The sequence below is a fragment of the Protopterus annectens genome, chromosome 4.part0 (assembly GCF_019279795.1).
Source record: "Protopterus annectens isolate FY-2018-M chromosome 4.part0, PAN1.0, whole genome shotgun sequence".
NCBI classification, from domain to species: domain Eukaryota; kingdom Metazoa; phylum Chordata; order Ceratodontiformes; family Protopteridae; genus Protopterus; species Protopterus annectens.
The window spans coordinates 1,997,873,566-1,997,896,585 of record NC_056733.1 but is presented as its reverse complement, the minus strand read 5'-3'; the positions used below and the strand labels follow the sequence as shown (position 1 = coordinate 1,997,896,585).

General features: G+C 42.4%; 1 protein-coding gene across 1 annotated transcript in view; it reads left to right on the top strand.

Annotated features, from left to right (window-relative positions):
• KPNA4 (karyopherin subunit alpha 4) overlaps positions 1 to 23,020 on the top strand; it is a 1,407,074-nt gene that overhangs the window by 1,246,781 nt on the left and 137,273 nt on the right. Inside the window, exon 18 of the mRNA XM_044069621.1 lies at positions 20,513 to 20,675. Within this exon, the coding sequence (XP_043925556.1) occupies positions 20,513 to 20,675 (163 nt within the window). The remainder of the gene's footprint in view (positions 1 to 20,512; positions 20,676 to 23,020) is intronic.

The window sequence follows — 23,020 nt, the reverse complement described above, 5'->3', positions numbered from 1 at the left end:
TACTTATTAAAATGAAGCAAATCTGGACATGATACCTTTGTCAGATTCTTATAGCCTCTGTATATTGCTTGGGACCAGAGCATTTGCAAGCTTCATGCTCCATTTGTAAAGATTTTAACCTAAGTGCTGTTATAGATAGAAAAAATAAATTAATCCTCAAAGGCCTTCTTCCGTCTGCCTTCAAAGGTTCACTAACTGGAGGTCAAACCTTCAAGCATGAGAAAAAGGGGGCAAGAAAAGAGGCCTTTCGTGCATCCCAGCTTTTCTCAATCTTCAGATTTGACCTCAGAAACCGGAAAACTTTGGATCAAGCACAGAAACCCTTGGATTTGACTACTTCAGACACCAGATCTGTCTCTTCAGATCCAACCCATTCAGAATCTAGACATCTGCAAAGAAAGTATGTGTCTTCCCTGGATCCAGTTCCCTCTCTGCTCACATCACCCTTTCTGGAAAGATGCAGACCTCCTTCCATTGCCTCTTCCCATTCATCCAAAAGTTTCACTGAAGCAGATGTGGACAGAATGATGACGTTTCTTTTAACACAAATTCAAATGGGAGTTCTCCTAGCTTCTACCTCAATGGGTCTTGGAGACTTCTGCTTGAACAACCCCACCAGGTCTAGCTCGTTTTCTGATTTGTCCTTCAGTTTTGGAGCCCTCGGATCTGAGTCTCCTGAAACTATTTTGGATTTGAAGATGCCTTTTTCTTTTGATCCAGTGTCTTCTCTGAGCTTGCCGATTCTGACTGTTTTGGAGCTGGACTGTTCTCTGACCTGAAACTTTGTTGTCTGATCCAAGGGGTTAGAGTCGACTCTGAAGTTGTCGAAGCTGTCTCTGCCCCTTGGAGTCTCTGCATTCAGTAGCTCTAATGCAACTCCTGCCTCGGGTACAGTGTCTTCTGGTCGGAGGGAGCAGTTGCTCCAGAGATGTGCATTCTCAGCACCGATGTTCATCGTGTTTCACTGTTGCAGTCATTACACTTGGGTTATCCTGCTGGCATGCTACCCGCAGTCATCCAGAATTCCAAAGTCTAGGTCTGGCGTCGGTTGCTGTCGCCTCCTCCCTGACGTCAGCGCGCCAGGGGTATAAAAGATGCAGCCGACGCCATTTTCTTCAGTCTTTCTTGCTGCACGGTGCCCGAAGCAAACGCAGTTCGCAAGTGCCGGTCGGCCGACTCCTGAGATTTTCAGAATTGAATTTCAGATCCGAAGTCTTCATTAAAGCTAAGTACCCCGTTGGGGAAACTTTTTTCTTGCTCCAGACCGATGTCAGAAAAAGTTAATTGTATTTCTTGTGGGAAACAAATGCCTCATAAGGATTTTCATTTTTACTGTATACCTTGCCTAGGCCCAGACCACAACGCTGCTTGTCGTTTTTGTGCTGGATTTAACCAACGCATCGGTACAATTTTGCCTTTCATTACTTCGGCCGAAGATTTAATTATACTGTGCCATCGGAACAACCAACGAACGGAGTTTCTTAAAAACGCAAGGATAAAGACAAGGACAGGCATTTGAGGTCCAAAACTGACTAGGCTTCTGCTAAGCTACTCGTCGGTTCTTAGTGAGGCACTTTCGCAGCCCCTGGCACCCGCTACCTCAGAGCCACAGGCCGCTTCCGACTCCCACGTGGAGCCGACTGGGCCTTTGGAAACTCAGGGTATTGGATCCTTGGAAACAGTCCCCTCAGATGGGTCCGGAGCCGCTGTGCAGGCATCGGCTTCTGAGGGTGTTTTCAGACCAACACAGTTATATGTAAAGCCATCTTCAGCTTCAAAGTCAAAGACTAAAGCAGCTCTAAAGACAAAGAAACAAGTACAGCATTCTCCAGGACAAACTTCCATGCCTAAAAAAAAAAATGCTCAAAATGGCCGAAGACCTTATTACTTTGATCAGGGGTTCCCATCCCCTTCCTGATAAGAGGCCTAGGCAAGAGACTGAATATGAATCTTCAGATCAGGTTTCCATTTCCTCTGATTCCTCCTCTGATGTAGACTACTCTCTTCCTACCTATGAGGATTCTGATGCTGAAGAATCTATTCCTTCAGCTTCTCCTGAAGATTACTCTTTTGGGGAAACCCTGCATAACATAAGGGAGCATTTCCATTGGGAGAGCCAGGATTACTCAGAATCTAAGAAAAGGTTCAGAGATTTTCTTTTACTTCCACAGCACAGGCCCCTTGCTATTCCCCCTGTTCTGGACATTGTAGACGATGTTTTTTCAGATGTCCGGCCTGTCTCCAGACTCCATACCTCCTGCACCAGTTAAGCCAGACAGATACTACAGGGTTCCAGATTCCCATAATTTTTTATATAAAAACCCTGCAGCTGACCCAGAGACCGTTTCCCAGGGTCCTAAGGGTGTCAAGGCTTCCACTGCAAAAAACGTTGTCCCCTCTGATAGAGATTCAAGGGCACTGGACAGATGGGGGGAAAAAAGTTTACACTTCAGCTACTTTGGCCGTAAGGGCCTTAAATTGTCAATTTCATATGCTTAAATATCAGCAATACTTAATGTCACTATTAAAACACAAATGATGACTAATTCTGACTGTCCAGGCAACAAGGAAATGCAGGATTTATTGCATGCAGCTGAACAAGTGGGAAAGCATACTTTGCAATGTGGTTTTGATCTTTGGAGGCCTCTTGTAGGGCCGCTGTGACGGGTTCTGTGATTAGAAGGTATGCTTGGTTAAAAGAACAGAATCTGCCTGATCATGTTAAAGCAAAATTATTAGATGCTCCATTACAGCATGATACCTTGTTCGGTGTTAAGGCAGAAGAGGTGTTGAAGAAAATGGAGGATAAAGCGAAATCTGTGCAGAGAGTTAAAGATTTCTTACAAGTACAGCCACCCAGATTTAGCAGAAACTGGCCTTCAGAAAATTGGTCCTTTCCAGTATCAGACAGGCCACAAAGAGGCAGATACAGACCCCCCCCCTAGAGGCTGGGTCCAGCCCCAAGGCACATACAGCCTAAACAATGGGGTGCTCCCACCTCCAAAAGTGGAGAAGACAAATCTCAACCTTATAGGAAACCGTCGCAATGACTTTCCTCTACCACTTCAAGCACTTACCTTTTGGAAGCTCCCTTAGGGGGGAAAACTAGCACTTTTTCAACAAAACTGACACATGATTACACAGGACAAATGGGTCTTGAATATAGTGTCTCACGGCTACAGGTTCCACTTTCACACCCTGCCAAAGGCAAGAGGCATGCCAGACCTGCCACAACCAATGGGCAGAGGCACAAAAGCAAGTTTCTTCCCTCATGGACATGGGGGCCATTCAGCAAGTACCACTTCAGGAGCAGGGGCAAGGATTTTAGTCGAGACTCTTCTTGGTACCCAGAAAGGACAAAGCCTGGAGACCAATACTGGACCTGTCTATTCTAAACACTTTTCTGGAAGTTCCAAAATTCAAAATGTTAACTCTGCAGCAACTTCTGCCCATGCTGGGCAACAAGGCTTGGCTCGTAACTTTGGACCTAAAGGAGGCATACCTGCATGTTCCAATCAGACAATCTTGCAGAAGATATCTCAGATTCATAGCTGGCTCAATACACTACCAATTCTCTGCGCTGCCCTTTGGCTTATCTACTGCGTCCAGGGTCTTCACAAAATGCCTGACGCCAGTAATTGCTTTCTGCAGACAAAGAGGAATTCATATATTTCCCTACTTGGACGACTGCCTTATTCAAGCAGAGAACAAGGACATTCTACTGAAATAGCAATCATTTGTAAAAAGATTGCTAAATTGCCTGGGGTACACAGTAAATGAAAAGAAATCAAAACTAGTGCCCTCTCAAGAGATAATATTCCTGGGTGCAGGCTTAAATACAACTGCCCAGATGGCTTATCTCACGCCAGACAAACAAAGGCAACTAACTTTTTACTTCAAAATGTTGGCAACAAAGACCCAGTTATCTGCAAGAAAAATTCTGCAGGCTTTGGGTTTCATGGCATCATGCATTCTTCTAATTCCTTATGCCAGACTGCATATGAGGAAACTACAATGGTATCTAAAAAGTGTTTGGACTTAACATTGCTATAGCCTGGAAACATTAGTAACCCTCATTCCTTGCCTGCAACAGGAATTTTGATGGTGGGCACAGGCCTGTCACCACAGCAAGGGACAGCCATTCTCCCTACCCACAGCCAGGCAGTCAATAACAACAGATGCATCAGACTATGCCTGGGGGGGGCACACATGGCTGGAAAATGTATTCAAAGCACATGGTCCACAAGCCAAATGCATCTTCATATCAATCAAAAAGAGATGCTGGCTGTTCAGAATGCCCTAACAGCTTTCAAGGATCTATTTCTTCCAGGACAACAACTGATAAAGACGGACAATACTGCAGTCATGTGGTACATAAACAAGCAAGGAGGCACACATTCCTACCCCCTCTGCAGACAAGCCATGACTTTGTGGGACACAGCATTGACTTATCAAGTACACCTGCAAGCCCAATTCCTGCCAGGAACGAAAAATACTCTGGCAGACGAACTAAGCAGAAACCTCATGGATCCCCATGAGTGGCAACTGGATCCACAAGTCTTCAGCATGATAACAAAGAAATGGGGATGGCCGGACATAGATCTATTTGCCTCCCCTCACAACTGCCAGCTACAAAGATTCTGCACAAGGACTTATCACAAGCAAGCATGGAAAGTGGATGCTCTATCATTCATCTGGAAAAACCTTACAGTGTATGCCTTTCCACCTCTGCCTCTCCTCCCCAAGGTATTCCTAAAGGTCAGACAAAAGAAACCAAAAATGATTCTGATTGCCCCAGACTGGCCCCGCCAGCACTGGTATCCAATCGTAAAGAGCTTGTCTCAAGGCCCAGCCTGGACATTACCACTGATTCCTCATTTACTGACTCAACGAAACAATCAGATTTGGCACAACCAACTCAGGACCCTAAATCTGGCAGCATGGTGGATAATGTAGGCATTCATAACACAACTCTCTCTAAAGCAGTGATGGATGTTATTTTGGAGGCCAGGAGGCCCAGTACCAGAAAATCTTACGCAGAAAAATGGAAGAGATTTTGTGCCTGGAACCAGGCACAAGGAATTGACACAATTGTACCAAATATTCCTCAGATTTTACAATATCTAACTGAGATGCTGGACAAAGGCCTATCTTTTTCATCAGTTAAAATTCATGCCTCTGCCATTTCAGCTCATTACAATACGGAACCACCTATTTTTTCACATCCATTGCCAAGACAGTACCTCAGAGGGGCCAAAAACGTAAGACCCCCAAGGAGAGCACCAATACCTGCATGGGATCTCAATTATGTCTTGGAAAAACTAACACTGCCACCTTTTGAGCTAGCCAACACAGCTGAAATAAAGTTCTTATCATGGAAAACAGCTCTGCTCCTAGCAATAACCTCTGCAAGACGAGTCTCAGAGTTACAGGCACTCATGACTGTGGAGCCTTATCATTTTTCATCAAGACAGGGTTTCTCTGAGGACACAAACAACTTTTATGCCTAAGGTAGTGTCCAGTGTGGCCCTTAACCAAACAATTCATTTGCCCACCTTTTATCCAAACCCACAGAATAAGGGTGAGAGACTCCTGCATTCTTTGGACATACAGACAGCTACGCTTCTAGTTGGACAGAACTAAAGCTTTCAGAAAGACTGAGCAACTTTTGGTGGCATATGCTGCAAGATCACAAGGAAAGGCTATCTCAAAGCAGACTATTTCAAAATGGATAGGCCACTGCATTCGTTTTTGCTATTCACAACTTGGCAAATCAATGCCTAAGGCCATTAGGCCACATTCTACTAGAGCAGCAGCCACGTCAGCAGCCTTCCTCAGAGGAGTACCAACCAAAGACATTTTAGAGGCTGCAACTTGGAGTTCAGTGCACACTTTTACCAAGCACTACCACGTACCTCTCTACTCTAAATCTAGGGCAGGCTTCACCACTGCAGTTCTGCAGGGCCTTATAACCTCTCCTAATCTTATTTAGACCCAGCCACCCAACCTCAGCTTTGGGATTCAACCCAAGTGTAATGACTGCAACAGTGAAACACTATGAACATAGTACAGTTGTGTACCTACCATAAATGTAGATGTTCGAGTGTATTCACTGTTGCAGTCCAGGTTACCCTCCCACCATCCCCCTTTCTTTGCTGGGACTTTTCTGTACTTCTCCGTCCTATACAACCTTTGTGGTGTATTTGCTTGTAGATGAAGGAAATGTTATTGTTGTGCATGCATTCTTATTGGCATAATTATTTAGCCCTTCCTATATGGAGGCACCTGACATCTGGGGCAAGAAGAACTGAATAAAATGGTGTCGGCTGCATCTTTTATACCCCTGGCGCTCTGACGTCAGGGAGGAAGTGACAGCAACCGACACCGGACCTAGACTTTGGAATTCTGGCCGACTGCGGGTAACCTGCCAGCAGGATAACCCAAGTGTAATGACTGCAACAGTGAATACACTCGAACATCTACATTTATGGTAGGTACACAACTGTACTTTTTCCTTCTCCCCAGGACATTCTGCCTTCTAGGTGGTAGTATGTTCTGTAGATTAGATGGCTCCTCCCTTTTAGGATTTTCCCTCTGGTTCTCAGATGTTTTTGTTTCGTGAGCCTTCAGATTTCAGATTCTGCTCCACAGGAGCAGCCAGCCCAAAGTCTCTGGGTGACCCCACAGGGAATAATTACCTCTACCGATACTTCTCTGGAACATCCCTCCAAAGAAGTCCCTAGGAAGTGGAAGTGCAAGAGGAAGCACTTGGACTCCCCTCGGGATTCAGTTACAGAAGATACTGATTTTGATAAAGGGGAAGAGTCCTCAAGATCACCACTGGATGAAGTCTCATTTGGAGACATTTCAGAGATCCTGAAACAAAGGAGTGGATGGTCTACCGACAACCCTTCTCAAGAGGAGTCTGTGTTCATGGAGGCATTTGGCACTGGCCCGTCTACTTCCTCGGCGACTCCACCTGCTGATGAGCTCATTGATTTGATCTCTCAGCAGGTGTGGAAGGACTCTGATTCTATAGAGCAGATCCCCAAGAGACCAGATAGGATCCCGGCACCACCAAAGGGAAAGGAAATTAGGAACAACGGAGTACCAATGGATGTTATGGTCATGGCGGCAGTCACCAAGAAAGGATTCGCGGAACAGAGTTCTTCTTTTCATCCCCCTAACAAGGAATCTAGGGTGTTGGACAGGTTTGTAAAGCGTGTGTACGCATCAGTTACCTTTTTGCTTAGGTCCCTAAATTACTTGGCACAGTTTACCAGATTACAAAGGGATTTGATCAAGAAGCTTTCAAAATCTTTCTCAGGGACTAGTACTGCTGAGGCAGTCTTCTGTTCAAACTCCTGTAAGAGGAGTATTTCACATGCAGCTGAAGGAGCCTCACAGGGGGCAGGTTCAGGCATTTCCATCAGGAGGAATTCCTGGATGCGTCTGTGTGACTTTGCGGAGCTCTTCAGTCATCCAAAATCAGTGCTCCCTTTGATGGAAGTTATTCGACCCTAAAGTGAAAGAGACACTCCCAAGTGTGAAAAAAATGGTAAGACATTGTCTGCTGTGGGGACTACATGTTTCGATCCCTCAAAGAACCTTTTTCAGGGGCCAACAAGTGGTTAAAAGATGTGGTTCAGGGAATCCCAGGGTCCATTCCATGATCCATGTGAAGAGAGTTCCCCCAGGGTAGAGGGGAAATTTGAATTGGAGGCGCCACCCTCAAAACCAGGGGTGTAGATTCCTTCTCAGAGAGACCCTGTCAGTGCTCCTGAAAAGAGGCCCAATTGCCCACCTCTGGAGACCGTCAGAGAGCCTGGCTAGATATAACAATATTTATTTATTTATTGTTATTTTACATTTGTTGACCGGGCTGGTCCAGCTGGATATATTTCCTTTTTCAGTAGAGGCCCGGGGAGAAAAGCTCCACATATAAATAACCACCACCACCACACAAAAAATGTTTATAATAAACAAAAAGGTATTACAGTTTAAATTCTAGGAAAGACTATGTCACACACTATAATAAATGCATCATTCACCTTCAGATCATTTTACAGTATGAATATGTAGTGAACCCCAAGACATTATTACAATACATTTAAATCCTTGGTTATTCTAGTTTACTCCAGACAGTTACTATTTCCAAAGGGTTAGACAGTAACATTAGAAAAAGGAAGAGGTATAAAGAAAATGGCAGGAATACTACCTTCAGAGTACATTCATAGCCAAGTAGAAAAGATATGTAATTGGTGCTTAAGTGGTAGAGATAACTTGTAGGTGCTACTAATTCAGAGGAGTAGACAGGAAAGAGTGGAGGAAAGTAGGAAGTCAAGAGATGACAGAGAAACCTAGAGGATCAGTCTGGGTAACAGCAAGGGCATAGCCAGTGAGTTCTAAGGTGTTTCTTAAGACTTTGTTTAAAGAGACAAAGGGATGGAAGTGAGGTTAGGTCAGATGGCAGGAGGTTCCATTGTTTTCCAATGGTATTTGAGAACAGTGAGTCCCCAGCTAAGTTGTTAGCCTTGGTGGTACTGAGTAGAAGTTTATTAGTGGAGCGTAAGGAATCAAGATTCCTATAGGATGCTATAAGGTTGTTGAGTATTGGTGTGTAGTTGGGTTGGTAAAAAATCTTATGAACGATGGTCAGTTGGGAAAGTATCAGAAGGTTTTTTAATTCCAGCCAGTCTAGTTGGTGAAGGTTAAGACAATGTTTATTGTCAAAGATAGAAAAATTCTTTGAATTTGTTTCTCTAGGTATTATATTAGCGAATTGTTTTTTGCTTATTAATATATTTCACCAACTTTTAGGCGATTGCTTAGTTGTTTATCTTCTTTGTAGAGAGATATTTTATAGTTGTTTTTTAACAAAATATACTGTTAGCCTTATATGGTAACTGTACTTATTTTATTAGTGTTTCCTGGGTGCTCACGTACAATAGCCCGCTGTTTTTCCATCAACAGTGGATGTGTTAACATACATACCTTGTATTAATTTATTTTAACATTTTATTTTGATATGTTTGAGTTATATCTGATGTAAATGATACTATTTGTAAACACAGGCAATCAGTGTAGTACGTTTTACGTACTTGGTATTTGTCATTTAAAGCGCTGTCTCGCGCTATTCCATATCTCTGATGAAGCTTCCTGATACAGGACGCGAAAACGCTGTATTTTGTGTTTTGAATAAATCCGAGCGTTAAGTTTACAAGTGGCTGGTTTCTTCGTCTGTTGGGGATTTTTTGTGGTTAACAGTGGTGAGTTCTATATGGGTTCCAGTGGCAAATCTAGCAATACTATTATAGGCGTTGGCTAGTTTGGTAAGATTATTTTTTTTTAGATTAGTGTATATGGGTGCTGCATACAAAAGAGTTGAGATTAGATGGGAGTGGGCAATAGTCATTTTGGCTGTTGGGAGTTAAGAAAGGTTTTATCCTATATAGGGAGCCCAGTTTTTTTAACAGATTTAATAGTGTTATTAATGTGAATGTCAAAGGTGAGGTTATTATCAATTGTAATTCCTAATAGTTTGGTTGGAAGAGTCTGGGGATATAAGGGTGCCATTACTGGATTGAATGGCGAAATCTATGGGGGAGGACTTACTGTTTGTTGTAAACAGTAGTAGCTTGGTCTTTTTGGTATTCAAAAGAAGGCACCGATTAGAGAACTTTGCCTCTACTGTATTGAAAGCTGTCTGGGTTAAAGATTGAAGTTCAGATGTAGAGTTGGCAGAGCATATGATGATAGAATCGTCAGCATATTGTATACAGGTGGTTTCAGGAATGGCTATTTGAAGGTCATTGATGAATAATGAGAAAAGAAAAGGACCAAGAATACTTGGATGCAGAGGATTATTTCCAGAGGCTATATAATTCCCTTTTTTCTACTTCCACTATTGCAGAATAAAATCCCTGATGATCCACCCAGTCAATGAAAAATGGTTGCTTTGAAAATTCAAAAGCTTTTAGACAAAAGTCATCTAAGAGGGTCCCGCAAGACCAGAAAAAAATCTGGAACTTACTGAAGAATCTTTAGTGCCAAAGAAAACAGAAGACTGGAGACCAATTTTGGATCTCAGTAATCTGAACAAATTGGTTCAGCGTACCAAGTTCTGTATGGTCATGGTTCAGTCCATTTTGCCTTTCCTGCCCAAGGACGACTGGATGTGCTCAGTAGGTCTACAGGACGAGTATTGTCAAAAAAAAAAGTAGCAGAAGATCCAGGAGGTATGTATGCTTCTGGCTGGCAGCCAGTCATTACCAATTCAGAACACTGCCCTTTGGTATCACAGCTGCCCCCAGGGTATTTACCAAATGCATGGCAGTAGTAGCAGCTCACTTGAAACTGCAGGGATTCCAGGTGTTTCCATATTTAGACAACTGGTTCCTAACCACCTCGACCAAGCATCTGCTGATGGCTCTAAACTGTGTGCTCTAGATTTGTTCCAACCTAGGCATTAGAATCAACCACAGCAAATCTCAGCTTCAACTGTCGTAGACATTAGAATTTATAGGGTCCATTTTCAACACATCAGTGACAGCGTCTCTCCCATTACTGAGTATTCATACCATTCATATTCAAGTCAGAAGGATGCTCAGAAAGTCAGTATTGCCAGCTGGAAATGTATTACTGATCCTGGGGTCGATGTCCACAGCGATTGTACTACTTCCACTAGTAAGATACCATATGAGAATCTTCCAGTGGACCTTAGCAACCCAGTGGTCCATTTTACACCAACCTATGTCCACCAGAATCAGCATAACTCAGCCCTGCAAAAAGTACCTTTAGTGGTGGATTAACTCAGATCAAATATTACCAGGGTTGTCCATTCATCCTGTCTCAGCCCAAGGCCGTAGTGACCACAGACGCTTTCCAGATTGAGTGGGGGGGGGTGTTTTTCTTGCGGAATGGTGTTCAAGGCACGTGGTCCCCTGAAGAGGTCAACTTGCATGTTATTGTGTTGGAAAATGAGAGCAGTACTAGCATTCCAGGCGTTCCAAGATGCACTCCCTTCTGGAATTATTGCGATTCAAACTGACACTGTCTAGTGTGGTACATCAGCAAGCAAGGAGGAATTGGATCTTACCCCTTGTGTTGAGAAGCTGTGTGTGTGGCAATGGGTGATCTCTTCAGATCGATTTCTGATAGCAAAGCATATAGTGGGGGAAAACAACGTGATAGCAGACGAGTTGAGCAGGTCCATATTTCTGCATTAGTGGTCTCAGCACAGAAGTGGCAGAAATTATTTCTGCCAATGGGGCCAGCCATGCTGTGATTTATTTGCATCTTCCCTGAACAGCAAATGCAGCAGATTCTTTGCTCTAATCCCTCCACTGGGGGAGTCACTGAGAGACACTCTTCTTCATGATTGGACCCCTAGGTCATCTCTGTTCTTATCCCTCAATCCCCAAATTCCTACAGAAGGCTTCTCAATTTTAGAGCAGTCATCCTTATTGCCCATTATTGCCCTCAACAGATTTGTTTTTGCTTCCTTTGGCCTCATCTAGTTTTGCCCGCCTTGGATTGTGGATCCAACTCCAGACCTCCCGTCTCACCTGACAGACATGACTCACCTGGACATCTTAGGCCTAAAGCTGACCGAATAGTTTCTCCAATTCCGTTTATAGTCAGACAACCAAAGCTGTCTTCTCCAGTGCACCACATTCTTTTATCACAAATTTTCCACTAGGAGGATTTATAAGAGCAAATGGAAAAATTTGTCCTTTGGACACAAGACATGGATCCTTTTTCAGCACCAGTATATGAGATTCTTGTATTTCTGGTTTCTGTCTTTAATGAAGGGACTAGTCCTGCTACAGTCAATGTTCAATTAGCTACTATTTCCAATTTTCATATTGGAGTCAGTAATTCTGCTTTGGCTTCTTCACATCCTTGTAAAGCATTTATAAAAGGAGCCTTTCTACTCAAACCACTTTTCAAGGACCCTACTCCACCTTGGGATCTGAATTTAATGTTACGAGCCCTTACCCCAGAGTCCATTTGAACCAGCTTCAAAATGTGAATTGTGATATCTGACTTGGAAAACTATATTTCTCATAGCTGTGACATCAGCAAGAAGAGTTTCAGAACTTCAAGCTTTATCTTCTAAGCCTCCCTATTTAGATTTTCATAAAGATATTGTCCTTAAGAAACAGTTCTTCCCTCCTTAGGTGGTGATTGGATCTAACATTAATGAAACTGTTAACCTTCCTGTATTCTTTCCAAATTTTTCAAACAAAAGTGAATACATTTTGAACTTTTTAGATATTCAATTATGTTTATCTTTACAGATTGGAGAAATTTAGAAAGTCAGTTGAGTTGTGTGTCATTTTCAGAAACTAGATTGGGTCAGCCAGTTTCAAAAATAATCTTATCAGAATGGGTGACTGGCTGCATTTCTTTTGTTTATAAAAAGTTTGGTCTGGCTTTGCCAAAACCTTTTAGAAGCCCATTCAGCCAGGTCCATGGCAACTTCATCAGCCTTTTTATCCAGGACTTCCATGGCCGATATTTGTGCGGCTGCAACTTAGGCCAATCCTCATACCTTTATTACTCATTACAAATTGGATTTGGTCTCAAGGGGAAGAGCAGTCTTCAGCTTTACATTACTCAAGAATATCCTTCCTTAGAGTCCCGCGATTCAGGTAACTGAGGATTCTGTCCCATATGTTGAGGAATGAATGAAAATTGGCAGCATAAGATGGTTATGTATTCACCATAACGTTCCATTTGTGTTGTCCAGTTTCATTGTTTCTCAGTTCCCCTCCCTCCAGCTCCCTACCCCTTTTCCTCTTAAGGACTTCTGGAAGAACTGAAAAACATTAGAGAAACCAAAGGTGGTCCTGTTTGAGCTCCAGATACTGACTTTCCATCTTAAAGCTATAAATTTATTCTATCATGCAATAAGCTGATGCAAACAAGATCTGGGGAATAAGGGGGGACTGCTGCATAGTGGATAAGGGAGGAGGTCGAGAGCTTGTAATAACCACGAGCTATGAAACAGTGGCTACGTCAGATCCGACCTCATACGTTAAGGAAAAATGAAAATGGACAACACATGTAACGTTATGGTGAGTACACAACTTTTTTTCCCCTGTCTTTGAGGGTTAATTTTGCTATACCTGTGGTGAATTTGTGGTTACCCATCCATTCATCCACATTATTTTTAAATAGAGTAAGAGAAGTACCCTTCTTTATGTAGAGTGAATAGGTATATGTCCCTCCATGTTAATTTTGCAAAAATGATTTGGATCCCTTGAGTTGACATCTGACACCATTAGACTTGCAGCTGTTTAATAGGTTTGATAGAATGGGGTATGTTGAGGCGCTATATTGGCGTCAGCTAGCCATGTCAAAGTCTGTCAGGATATTCATGTAAGCACAGAAAGGCTTTCCTGTGATTTGCTAATACATCTGCTCAGAATGTTCCCATCCCTCTTGGCTGATGATCTTTTTAAAAGTTTCTAAATAAGCTTTAAGGCCTTTGCCAAAAACAAGAGGTTTTGTGGGTGCCAACTTCAGCCAAGCACTGACTTAGCTTCTGACATTATTACTTTAGCTGCCATAACAGTAGTCTGAAGTAGCTCCAGTGTAGTCATCTTTTTTCATAATAAAGTGCCTTCTTGAAAGGTGCAGTCTGTAGTGGTGGGGGGGGGATCGATTATTTGAAGGTTCAACTTTAGCTACCCACATTCTCCACCAGATGTAGTAAACAGAGGCAAGAGATGCTACAGGATTTCTAGAGTCTGTTTATTAAAGAAACTCAAAGAAGAAAACTTGTGTTAATTGAAAATTATAACGACGGGTGGAAAGACGAGTTAGCTTAAAACAAATAAGTATGATAGTTTATAGACAGCTTTTCCTAGCTTAAATAGTTCATTATGGACAGTCACTCCTGCAACTGCTTTAACAAAAAATGTTTCTTGTTTTGCATTGGCCTTGGAGGAGTTGAGGTGCAGTGTTTGAAGTCCCAAAACAAATTCAGTTTTCTGTTCCTGCTGGTATCACTTTAGAGTATGTCTGTCATTACACGAACAAACTAAAAACAAACCTTTTTTTTTCTTTCCAGGTCTCGTATCCTATCAACCAACTGTCCAGTGTTTTGCAGAATTTCCATATCTTTGCTTCATTTTTAGTCTCTTCCAAATGAAATTGTTGTTTTTTCTGCTAAAGCATTGAGGATTGAAGTCCCTAAATAATGACACACTTTAACTGTATGTTCTTAAGACAATGCAGACTAAGACAAAACCTGTCATTCTAGCAATTTTGCAAGTTTATAAGAAATATTTAAAGTTTGTCACAAATTTTGGCTTTGGTCCCTCTTTATGTTTGACTTTGTCCAGAAGTAGTGTGCTAAGAGTTTGAGAGGTATGTCTGACACTGACTAGTAGAAAAACTTGCATCGATTATAATGTTCTTTTTGAACATGAATGCTCTCTGTCTCGCATCTTGATTTCTTTCTGTTGCCCAGAATGCTTGTAGACCCCAGATCACCAGCAGTGGTTGGGGATGTTTTCTAGTGGAATGGGTTCTCATTTACAGTCATTTACTGTCTGGCAGACTTTTCACTAGAAAATGTTCATGTGTAATCCATAAAGATGAAAATTATTTTTTTCCTTTGGGAAAAAAATCCCCAGCGTTTCATCATGTTTGTTTTCGAAAGTGTCTAGTTCTTAGCATTATGCTTTTATACTTGATGTATTACAAGCAGAGATGTGCAGGCATTACTTTGTAACTTGTCTCGTGAAATGCAACAGGTGCTCCCTTTCCTCTGTCTATTGTAACTTATTCAAGTTTCTACCAGATGTTCTTCGTCTTCCATTGCTGCAGTCCCTGGTGATTTCTGTATAGTCAGCGTCCCAGTCGGCCCCAGACCCAGAGGTAAGCGTCGCGTCGGTCAGGGACTACTAATGTGGCGACCGATATTATAATGGGCATGACGGCGATCATATCCGGCGTCATTGCCGCGTAGTTTTGCGCGTAGTCCAATTTTAAAATGAATTTCAGGAGTGCAGGTTGAAAATATGAAATATTTCGGTTTCGAGCCGGGAAACAGAGTCAGTATTGGCTACGTGTCCCGTTGGGAATATTTTTTTTTTTTGCCCCTCAGTATTTTACGGATGTCAGAAAAAGTGAATAACTTTAATAGCCTTATACGAACAGATTGGTTCATAGGGATTATCATACCTTTCCTTGTGTATAGAGTAAGGTCTAGGAGCCGGCGTTGTTGGTTGCGGCTCTTGTGCTAGGTTTAATAAGCACTATTAAGAGGAGACCCAGGAGGTTGATTTGTGGAAGGTTGAGGTTTGTTTTTAGTTACAATGTGGCCGGATCGTCCGATGCTCCGGCAAGCAGCCTCAAGAGCGCAAGGATAAGGCTTGTGAGAGCCTAGAGGTTGCCAGCGTCGGTTCTTTAGAAAATGTTCTTTAGGAGGTTCGAAAGTGGAGCGTTCATTTGAGTCCCAGGCGAAACTATACTTTTACAGGATGTGCTTCTTACAGGAGGTAGGCCAGGCTGGGGGAGGTAGGCAGATTGTTCTTCCCCTCTTTTAGGTTGTTAGTCCTCTTCCCAAGAGTACCAGGTAACCTCTGTTGAGTAGGCCTACTTCAGCTTCAGTGGGGGCTTCTCCTGCTTCAGCTTCAGTGGGGCACAGAAAGCATTTGAGGTTCTGTACCACAGAAACATATACTATGATTGAGGGTTCCTTGCCGTACTATGATTAGAGTTCTATGAATTTCAGCGGAGTTTGATAGTTTTGAACAGTGTTCCAGAAGCCTCAGAATCTTCTGTGGAAGATATACAGGAGTTTCCTACTTATTCTGATTCTGATGTGTTCTGATTCTGATGTGGATGATTCTCCTCCTGAGGCTTTCATTACAGAGAGAGTCTTTCAGAGACTCTGCATTATCCAGAAGCACTTTTAAATGGGAAGGCCAAGTTACTCTGATAAAGGAAGAAGGTTTTTGTTTTGTTTTACTAACATAGGCCTTTAGCTATTCTGTGTTGTTGAATGTGGTGGAGATGTTTGGAAACCCTGAACCCTGACTCTTTGCCTCCTGCTCCTATTTAAGCCTTGAGTTATGGTTAGAAGATGTGCGAAGCTCACAAAATATGTTTTTGAGTCTAGGACCAAGAAACTATTTCTCAAGACCTAAGGGTGTAAAGGCTGGTTGGTTCAAAGGTTCCCTCTGATAGGAGGCAAGAACTGGGAGGACAAGGGGGAAAGAGGTATGCTTCTTCCCTCTAGCCATGAAGGACTTTGAATTACCAGTTTCACATGCTAAAATATCAGAATTATCTCCTACAATTGAAATCTAAGGTGGATGCTTTGGCGCGGAAGGCTCATATGTAGTAAGAGTTGCTGGATTTTCATCATGTGTCTGGTATAAATTGGGTAAAGCATTCTTGCAATAATGGTTTGATGCCTCCTCGGCTACTCCTACCAGTTCTGTTCTTCAGTTCTGTTCTGTGCAGGATCACCTGGTTGAAGGACAGAATTTAGCTGAGCATATTAAGACAAGGATTTTTGAGAAAATATTTGTTTCTGATATTGTTGGTGTTGATTTCAAAAAAGAAGTTTTAAAGAAAATGGAGGACAAATGCAAGTCTAAAGGCATTTATTAGGATTTCTTGCAGGTGCAGCCTCCCAAGCTTTAGTAGAAGTGTTAATGGCTGCTTCCAGGTCATCCCCTCCTGCTTATGTTTCCCAGTCTAGGGCTGTCTCTAGGCTGTAGGGGGAACGAGGAGCTCAAGGTTCTTTAGGCCAGCTAGAACAGAAGGGAGTTCACCTGCTCCATAACTGGTGAGGGCAAGGTGGGTCGCTTCGTAAACAGACCCAATGACCTTCTTTTTCAGCTGCTTGCAGCAGATTGTTTATAGCAGCTCCTTTAGGAAGGAAGATTGTCTCTTTTCATTGAAATTGGGATTTAATTACTCAAGACAAATGGAGAGATTTCATAATTCACCGGTTACAATTTTATTTTCATACAATGCCCTTTCAAAGGCCAAGGCTTGACGAAAGTTTCTCCAAGAGAAAGTCACAAACTTTCTTCTCAGTTGCTGTCAATAGAAAGTAGATGATCCCATTCTATCAGAAGGAATTCTAGAAGATTCTCGCCACTGTTCCTAGTACCAAGAGACACGTGGAGATTTTTTTTGGATTTATCTACAAACAACACTTATCTGGACATTCAACATCAACAAGATGTTGGCAGGCTTCCAGCTTCTACCTCTGCTGAATAGATCACTGGAGTTCAACTAGATCTCTGGAAGGAAGCTTACAATGCCAAACTTACTATAAGGCTAAGTTGCAGAATAAATAGGTTTGAGCTGGAAATTCATTATATCAGTTCTGGGCATTGCCGAAGCATCTTCTTTCTTAGAGTTTTCCTGATCTCTGGCTCCAGTGATAACACTTCAGGCTACAAAGGAATTCAGATCCTATCCTTACTTTGAGATGACAGCTTCATCTAAGCTCAAGAAGGGGTTCTATGATATCTGGAATATGTCAGTCTAGTGCTAAGATGCCTAGAATCCAGTCTGGTGAGCGAATAAAAGTCCGATCTTTACCCCTCTCAAGACATAAAAGTTTAAAAAGTCAAGACTGAACACATTTGATAACTTTTTAACCCGGACAAACAAAGAGTCTGTCACTTTACTTCCATCAAACTCTCATCAATCAGTCGATACTACGTGACAGTCAACTAAGTCGCTCTTGTGTGGTGACTCTTGTATTCTGAATTGTGGACCAATGCCAAACTGCATCATGTGCTATGGTGGTATCTCAAAATGTATGGACACTTTCTCCACAGCCAATGGACACTGTCATTCACAGTGACACTTGCTATTCAAAAAAGAATTGGTGGAGCTCAGGAATGTCATGCCTTTAAAACAACTCTAAAGGCATGACCCAGAGAACCAAGTCACAAGGGAACGACAGAGCCCTTCGGACATCTGCAAAGGGAGCTCATAGAGATGGTCCAGAACACAAAGACAGAAGTAGTACTGCCAAACTCTTATCTTCACATACATGAATGAAATGTTGGTTGGCAGTTTGCATTGCATTAATGAAAGCTTTTACTTCTTTGCTTCTTCAGGGCAGGTGTTGATTTTAACAGACACAGTCACTGTCGTAGTACTAACACAAGCAAGGGGAACACATTCTTATTGCAGGCAGCATATGACAATGATTTTATGGGAGACAAGGCTAAGCCTGCAACTAACTCTTCCGACAGGGTTTTAGCAAGGAGCTCTTCCCTCTTTAGCAGATGTGATTGCTTGAAATCTCTTTGGATCCCCGAGTGAAACTGGATCTCATGGTATTTCAGAAACTGACAGTGTCATGGGGAACTCCAGACATCTGTCTGTTAGCTTCTCCAACAAGCTGCCACGAAATTATTGCACAAAGGGGTTTCATCACACACAGGAAACAGGATTGCAAAAGGGTCAGTTGGAAGCCGCAGATGTTTATGCCTTTCCACCTCTGCCTCTTCTTCCATCTTATGACCAAACCTCAGACAAGACAGGCCAAGGATTTGCATTTTAGCTCCATTCAGTATTGGTCACACTGGTACCACTACTCGAGTCTCGTAAAGCCTCCATGGCCATATTCTCTGATTCCTCACAGTTTATCTCAGAAGTTTCCTCATCTGCTCAATGTCAAGCTACACTAGTTTCATCTAACGGCAGCATATCTCTTGGTGTCAAGCAACACAGGTCTCAACTTCTCAAACAAGTCAACAATGTGATTTGTTAAGCTAGGGAACCTGAGTAGATTCCAGTTATTAAGGACAAAATTGAAGAGATTTTCATTTTGGAGTCATTAAAAATTTGGAAGCAAAGATGCTAGAGATTTCTTTTGGCTCTTCAATATCTTACTGAATTATTGGAACAAGGGTTTATTATTCTCTTCCATAAATAATTCATGCTGCAGCTGGATTTAGCCTTTTCTGCTTGACCCACCCTTTGTTTTATATTTTGAGCTGCAGCTTTCTTAGACCAGCAAAGAATATATTTGACCCCAGTAAGAACTTAATTCTCCTCTTAGGATCTCCAATTTTGTGTTGGTTTTGGCTACTCTACAACCTTTTTGACCTTTTGTGCTGGCTGCTACTGCTCTATAATGGAAGACTGCTTTTCTGTGGCTATTACTTCTGCAGAAGAATTGTGTCTGAAGTTGCAGGCCCTTATGGCAGTAGAGCGCGTTTTCCGCCTGACTTGTATCCATAAGGGGCTTTATGGCCTAAGTATGTTTCTAGTTTGGCTTTAAACCAAACTATTCATTTGCCTACGTTTGAACAGATCCTCCAGAATATTTATAAAAGATTTTGCTTTGTGTCTACAAAATTGTTGTGACCCCGGAGAGTTGACAGCTTTGTGTATTCCTGACTGACTTGCATCTTAGTAATGTGCCTTTTGATGGCTTGTTTCACACTCTTCTGTTGTATAAGTAATTATCTTTATTGCATTATTTAGATAATTTTGTTTCACATTGCAACTAGTTTTTCTTTTTATTGTAAACCTATCAGTCTGGCTTATGACTTAAAAGGGGTCCTGCATTTATATGCCCACTTAACACACTTGTTATAAACGAAACACTAGAAAAACTGACATTTATTTTTATCACCAAATATTACATTGAAAAACCTGGTTGGTACACGTATTGCCTGGCTGTTAACTCTCTAAGATTCCTTTTTTCTTTGTTTTTCTCTAAGTGGAAAGAATGTACAGATTTTTGTATAGGCACAAACAGGAAAACTGGACACCTGATTAAGTATTTGGGATGCAGGCAGTTTAAACATGACGAAACAATGGAATTGCTGTAAATTGGTCTAAACAGTGGTGCATAGCAGACTTCCGTAAATGTATTTTGAGAATACTGTTAAAGCACAAACCCACCATGATGGTTGGAGTGTGCTTATAGGAGCTACCAGGCAAGTAAGTTTGATTGTGTATCTTGCCACATACCCCAACACCCATTCAAGCTTCTATAAGGGCAGGATATGTCAGACCAGAAATGAACTTGTGGGCACCCTTCCAGTTGTCAAGCTTTAGTGTTGAAGATAAGGGTGTCACTCTGCTTAACATTTAGACATGCAGGGACACTGTCCCAGAGAAGTGAGAACCATTGGGCATGGAATCTGTTCCTTCAACATTATATGTTGTTGGATGCTCAGATTCTTATCCTACCTATTACCTTCCTTGTGTAACATTTCAACAAAAGTGTTGGAGGTTTAAGAGAGCAACTGACTTCCTTTACAGAACAAAAAGTACGGTAAGTAGACAGACAAATGACTTAACAGATATGCACTCATGTTATACTGTACTTCCCCAGGTAATGCTGCCTTCACCAAGTTGTTTCAAATTTTGAGTTGCACCACATTTGCTATTGAAAGCACAAGGTGAAACAAATATTTCATTGTGCTACTTGGGCAGTTTTTGGTTGCTGTAGAAATAGATAGTCGAAATGTACTTAAATTGCAGTTTTTTTTTTAATCTTCAGGTGGCATACTTAATACAGCAAAATGTAATTCCACCCTTTTGTGGCCTGCTGACAGTGAAGGACTCGCAGGTGGTGCAAGTGGTATTAGATGGCTTAAGTAATATCTTGAAAATGGCTGATGAAGCTGCAGACACAATAGCTAACCTTATCGAGGAGTGTGGAGGTATGTAACACTTTTTTTACACCGTTTGCTAGATAATTAGTGTTCTGATACTGTGATTCTGTGTTGTACCCTCTGTCTGCAATAGCAGTTGGGTTATCCTCCTCAGGGCATATCCAAGTTGGCAGTGTTCTAGAACTACCTACTGTTCTGTCTCAATGCTGTGCATTAGTAGCATCCCCTTGTATTTCGTTCTCCACTCTTCTAGCCAAAACTGTTTCTCCAGCACTCCTCTTGAGCAAGTTTTTGGTTTTAAGGGGGTATTTTTCTTCATTTTCTTAGTCTTCCGATCATTTCTAGCAGGGTTTTTTCTACCTTTTTAGGCAAACTTTTTCTACAGTGTAAAAAAAAAATCCCTCATTTCTTACTGGGGCTACCCAAGCTGGCCTGTTAATTTCTGTCTATGGACTTCATCTGTTAATTTTCATTTGGTTATGGAAAAGGCTTCAGTTTTAAACAACATCTCTAGTGCAGACAAGATATGATCCTGTATCAGTGTGTTTATTGTTTTGGGCCTGACAATTTTAATACTTGACATTTTGTCCTTTGGCCAGTGGGTACTTTTGGACAGAAAAAAATTATATTTGAGTCATTCTCCTCAGCACAGCGGGAGATTTGGTAAGTTTCTGGAACGACTCTACCCTGTACAGCTTCCTAAAGATGCTGAGAAGCAGATTGCTGCTACTTCGCATAAGGGCAAATCCAAAGAAAAAGATAAGGACAAACCTAAAGACAGAGACAATGGTGGAAGTGGAGATTGAGAGAAGGATAAAGAAAAAAGGTATGCAAACTCCCTGAATCCTGCTGGACCAATATCGAAGCTTGCAAAATCACTGGGATATTCTCCATTCTTGATGCCAAGCTGTCAGATTAATCCCAGCCCTATCCTCCAGTTCGGTCTTTAAGTGATTCTGGGGTCTATATCATATGAGCGAATCGCAGAAATTGCAAACGCTCATAATATGGAACGTACCGGACCTCGAACTTCCTATTGTGGGGGGCTGGGCCCCCCCCCCCGCTAAATATATATTCCAACTCCGAGATCGCTCTACAGTGAGGAAAGGGCAAATATCCCATTCTTCACTTTACCGCGATCTCAGAAAAAAGCACTTCAAGGTCCAATACGTTCGATGATATGAGCATTCGCAATTTGTGCGATTCGCTCATATGATATAGACATGTAATTCTGAGATCATTATTGTCTGATTGCTCCCAGAAAATAATTCTGTCCCCATGGTCTGAGCCTTGAGTGTGAGCTGTCTAGGTTTATGATCACAAGACCATCTTCTGCAGTGTTCTTTAAGTCCGTCAGATCTTGCAGAAGCATCATGGATTAGATGATATGGGCTTTTGTTAAGGTTTGGGTAAGTATGGGAGTCTTTCTGTTCCTTTCAGCTGTGAGCGTGAAGAGCTGGCCCACCTGCCTTCTTTATCATTGCTCCTTCTCAAGTCCTGATTTTGGACCTGGTGGCTTTGGAACCAAAATCCCCCTCCCCATCCTCCCACTGTTGACATTTAGTCTTGGGATCTGCTATGTTGGTAGTTTCTCTGATCTACTTGATTCCGAAGTCTTTGGAGCTGATGGGCTCCCATAGTTGAAGTGTAGACACCATTCATCCAGAGATGAGATTAACTCTTATGCTGTCAGGTCTGTTCTCATCCCTGGGTGCTTCAGCTCTCCAGCTTCTGATCATTTGGTTTAGGTTTTGTGCCAAATCGAAGAGAGCCTCCCTAAATGCCATTGGCTCTGTCCTCTGCATTAAAGGTTTCTGAGAAGTTTGTGGCCTGACCATCAACTTGGGAGGGGAAGTGTCTTTCTCCGGCTCTCTGACTTCCCAGTCTTATTTATGACTGTTGGCACTCATCTTTCCCAGGGTCAGACAGTTTCAGATAACCTCAATCCATCCCTTCCTCAAGAAATCAGGGGCACCTGTGGCCCAGCTCCTTCCCTGCATGAAGAGCACTGAAAGTTTGTGTAAGAAACTGCTCCTGTGGCATAGAGGAATGAAGCCCTGACTATTGCCCAGGTGACCTGGGTTTGATTAGCAGCTTGAAAGTCTGAGAGGCAGGGATAGATGTGTGCTGCCATCCTTGGTGGATGATTTTGTGGGCATCTCCTGTGGCAATCTCTGATGGGGGCTGGTGACATCACACTCTGAAGCCTAGGCCAAGGGGATAATATGGTGAGGACAAGTTTTTGAGCTGCTGCGAATGCAAGGTGATCTGCCGCATGTCCCCACTGCATACCTTCCAGTTAGTCATATCATTGGGAACCAGGGGAGGGGTGTAACTGTGTAACTGGGTAGGACCAACCCCACACCCTTTCCCATGGATATGATCAGCCAGAC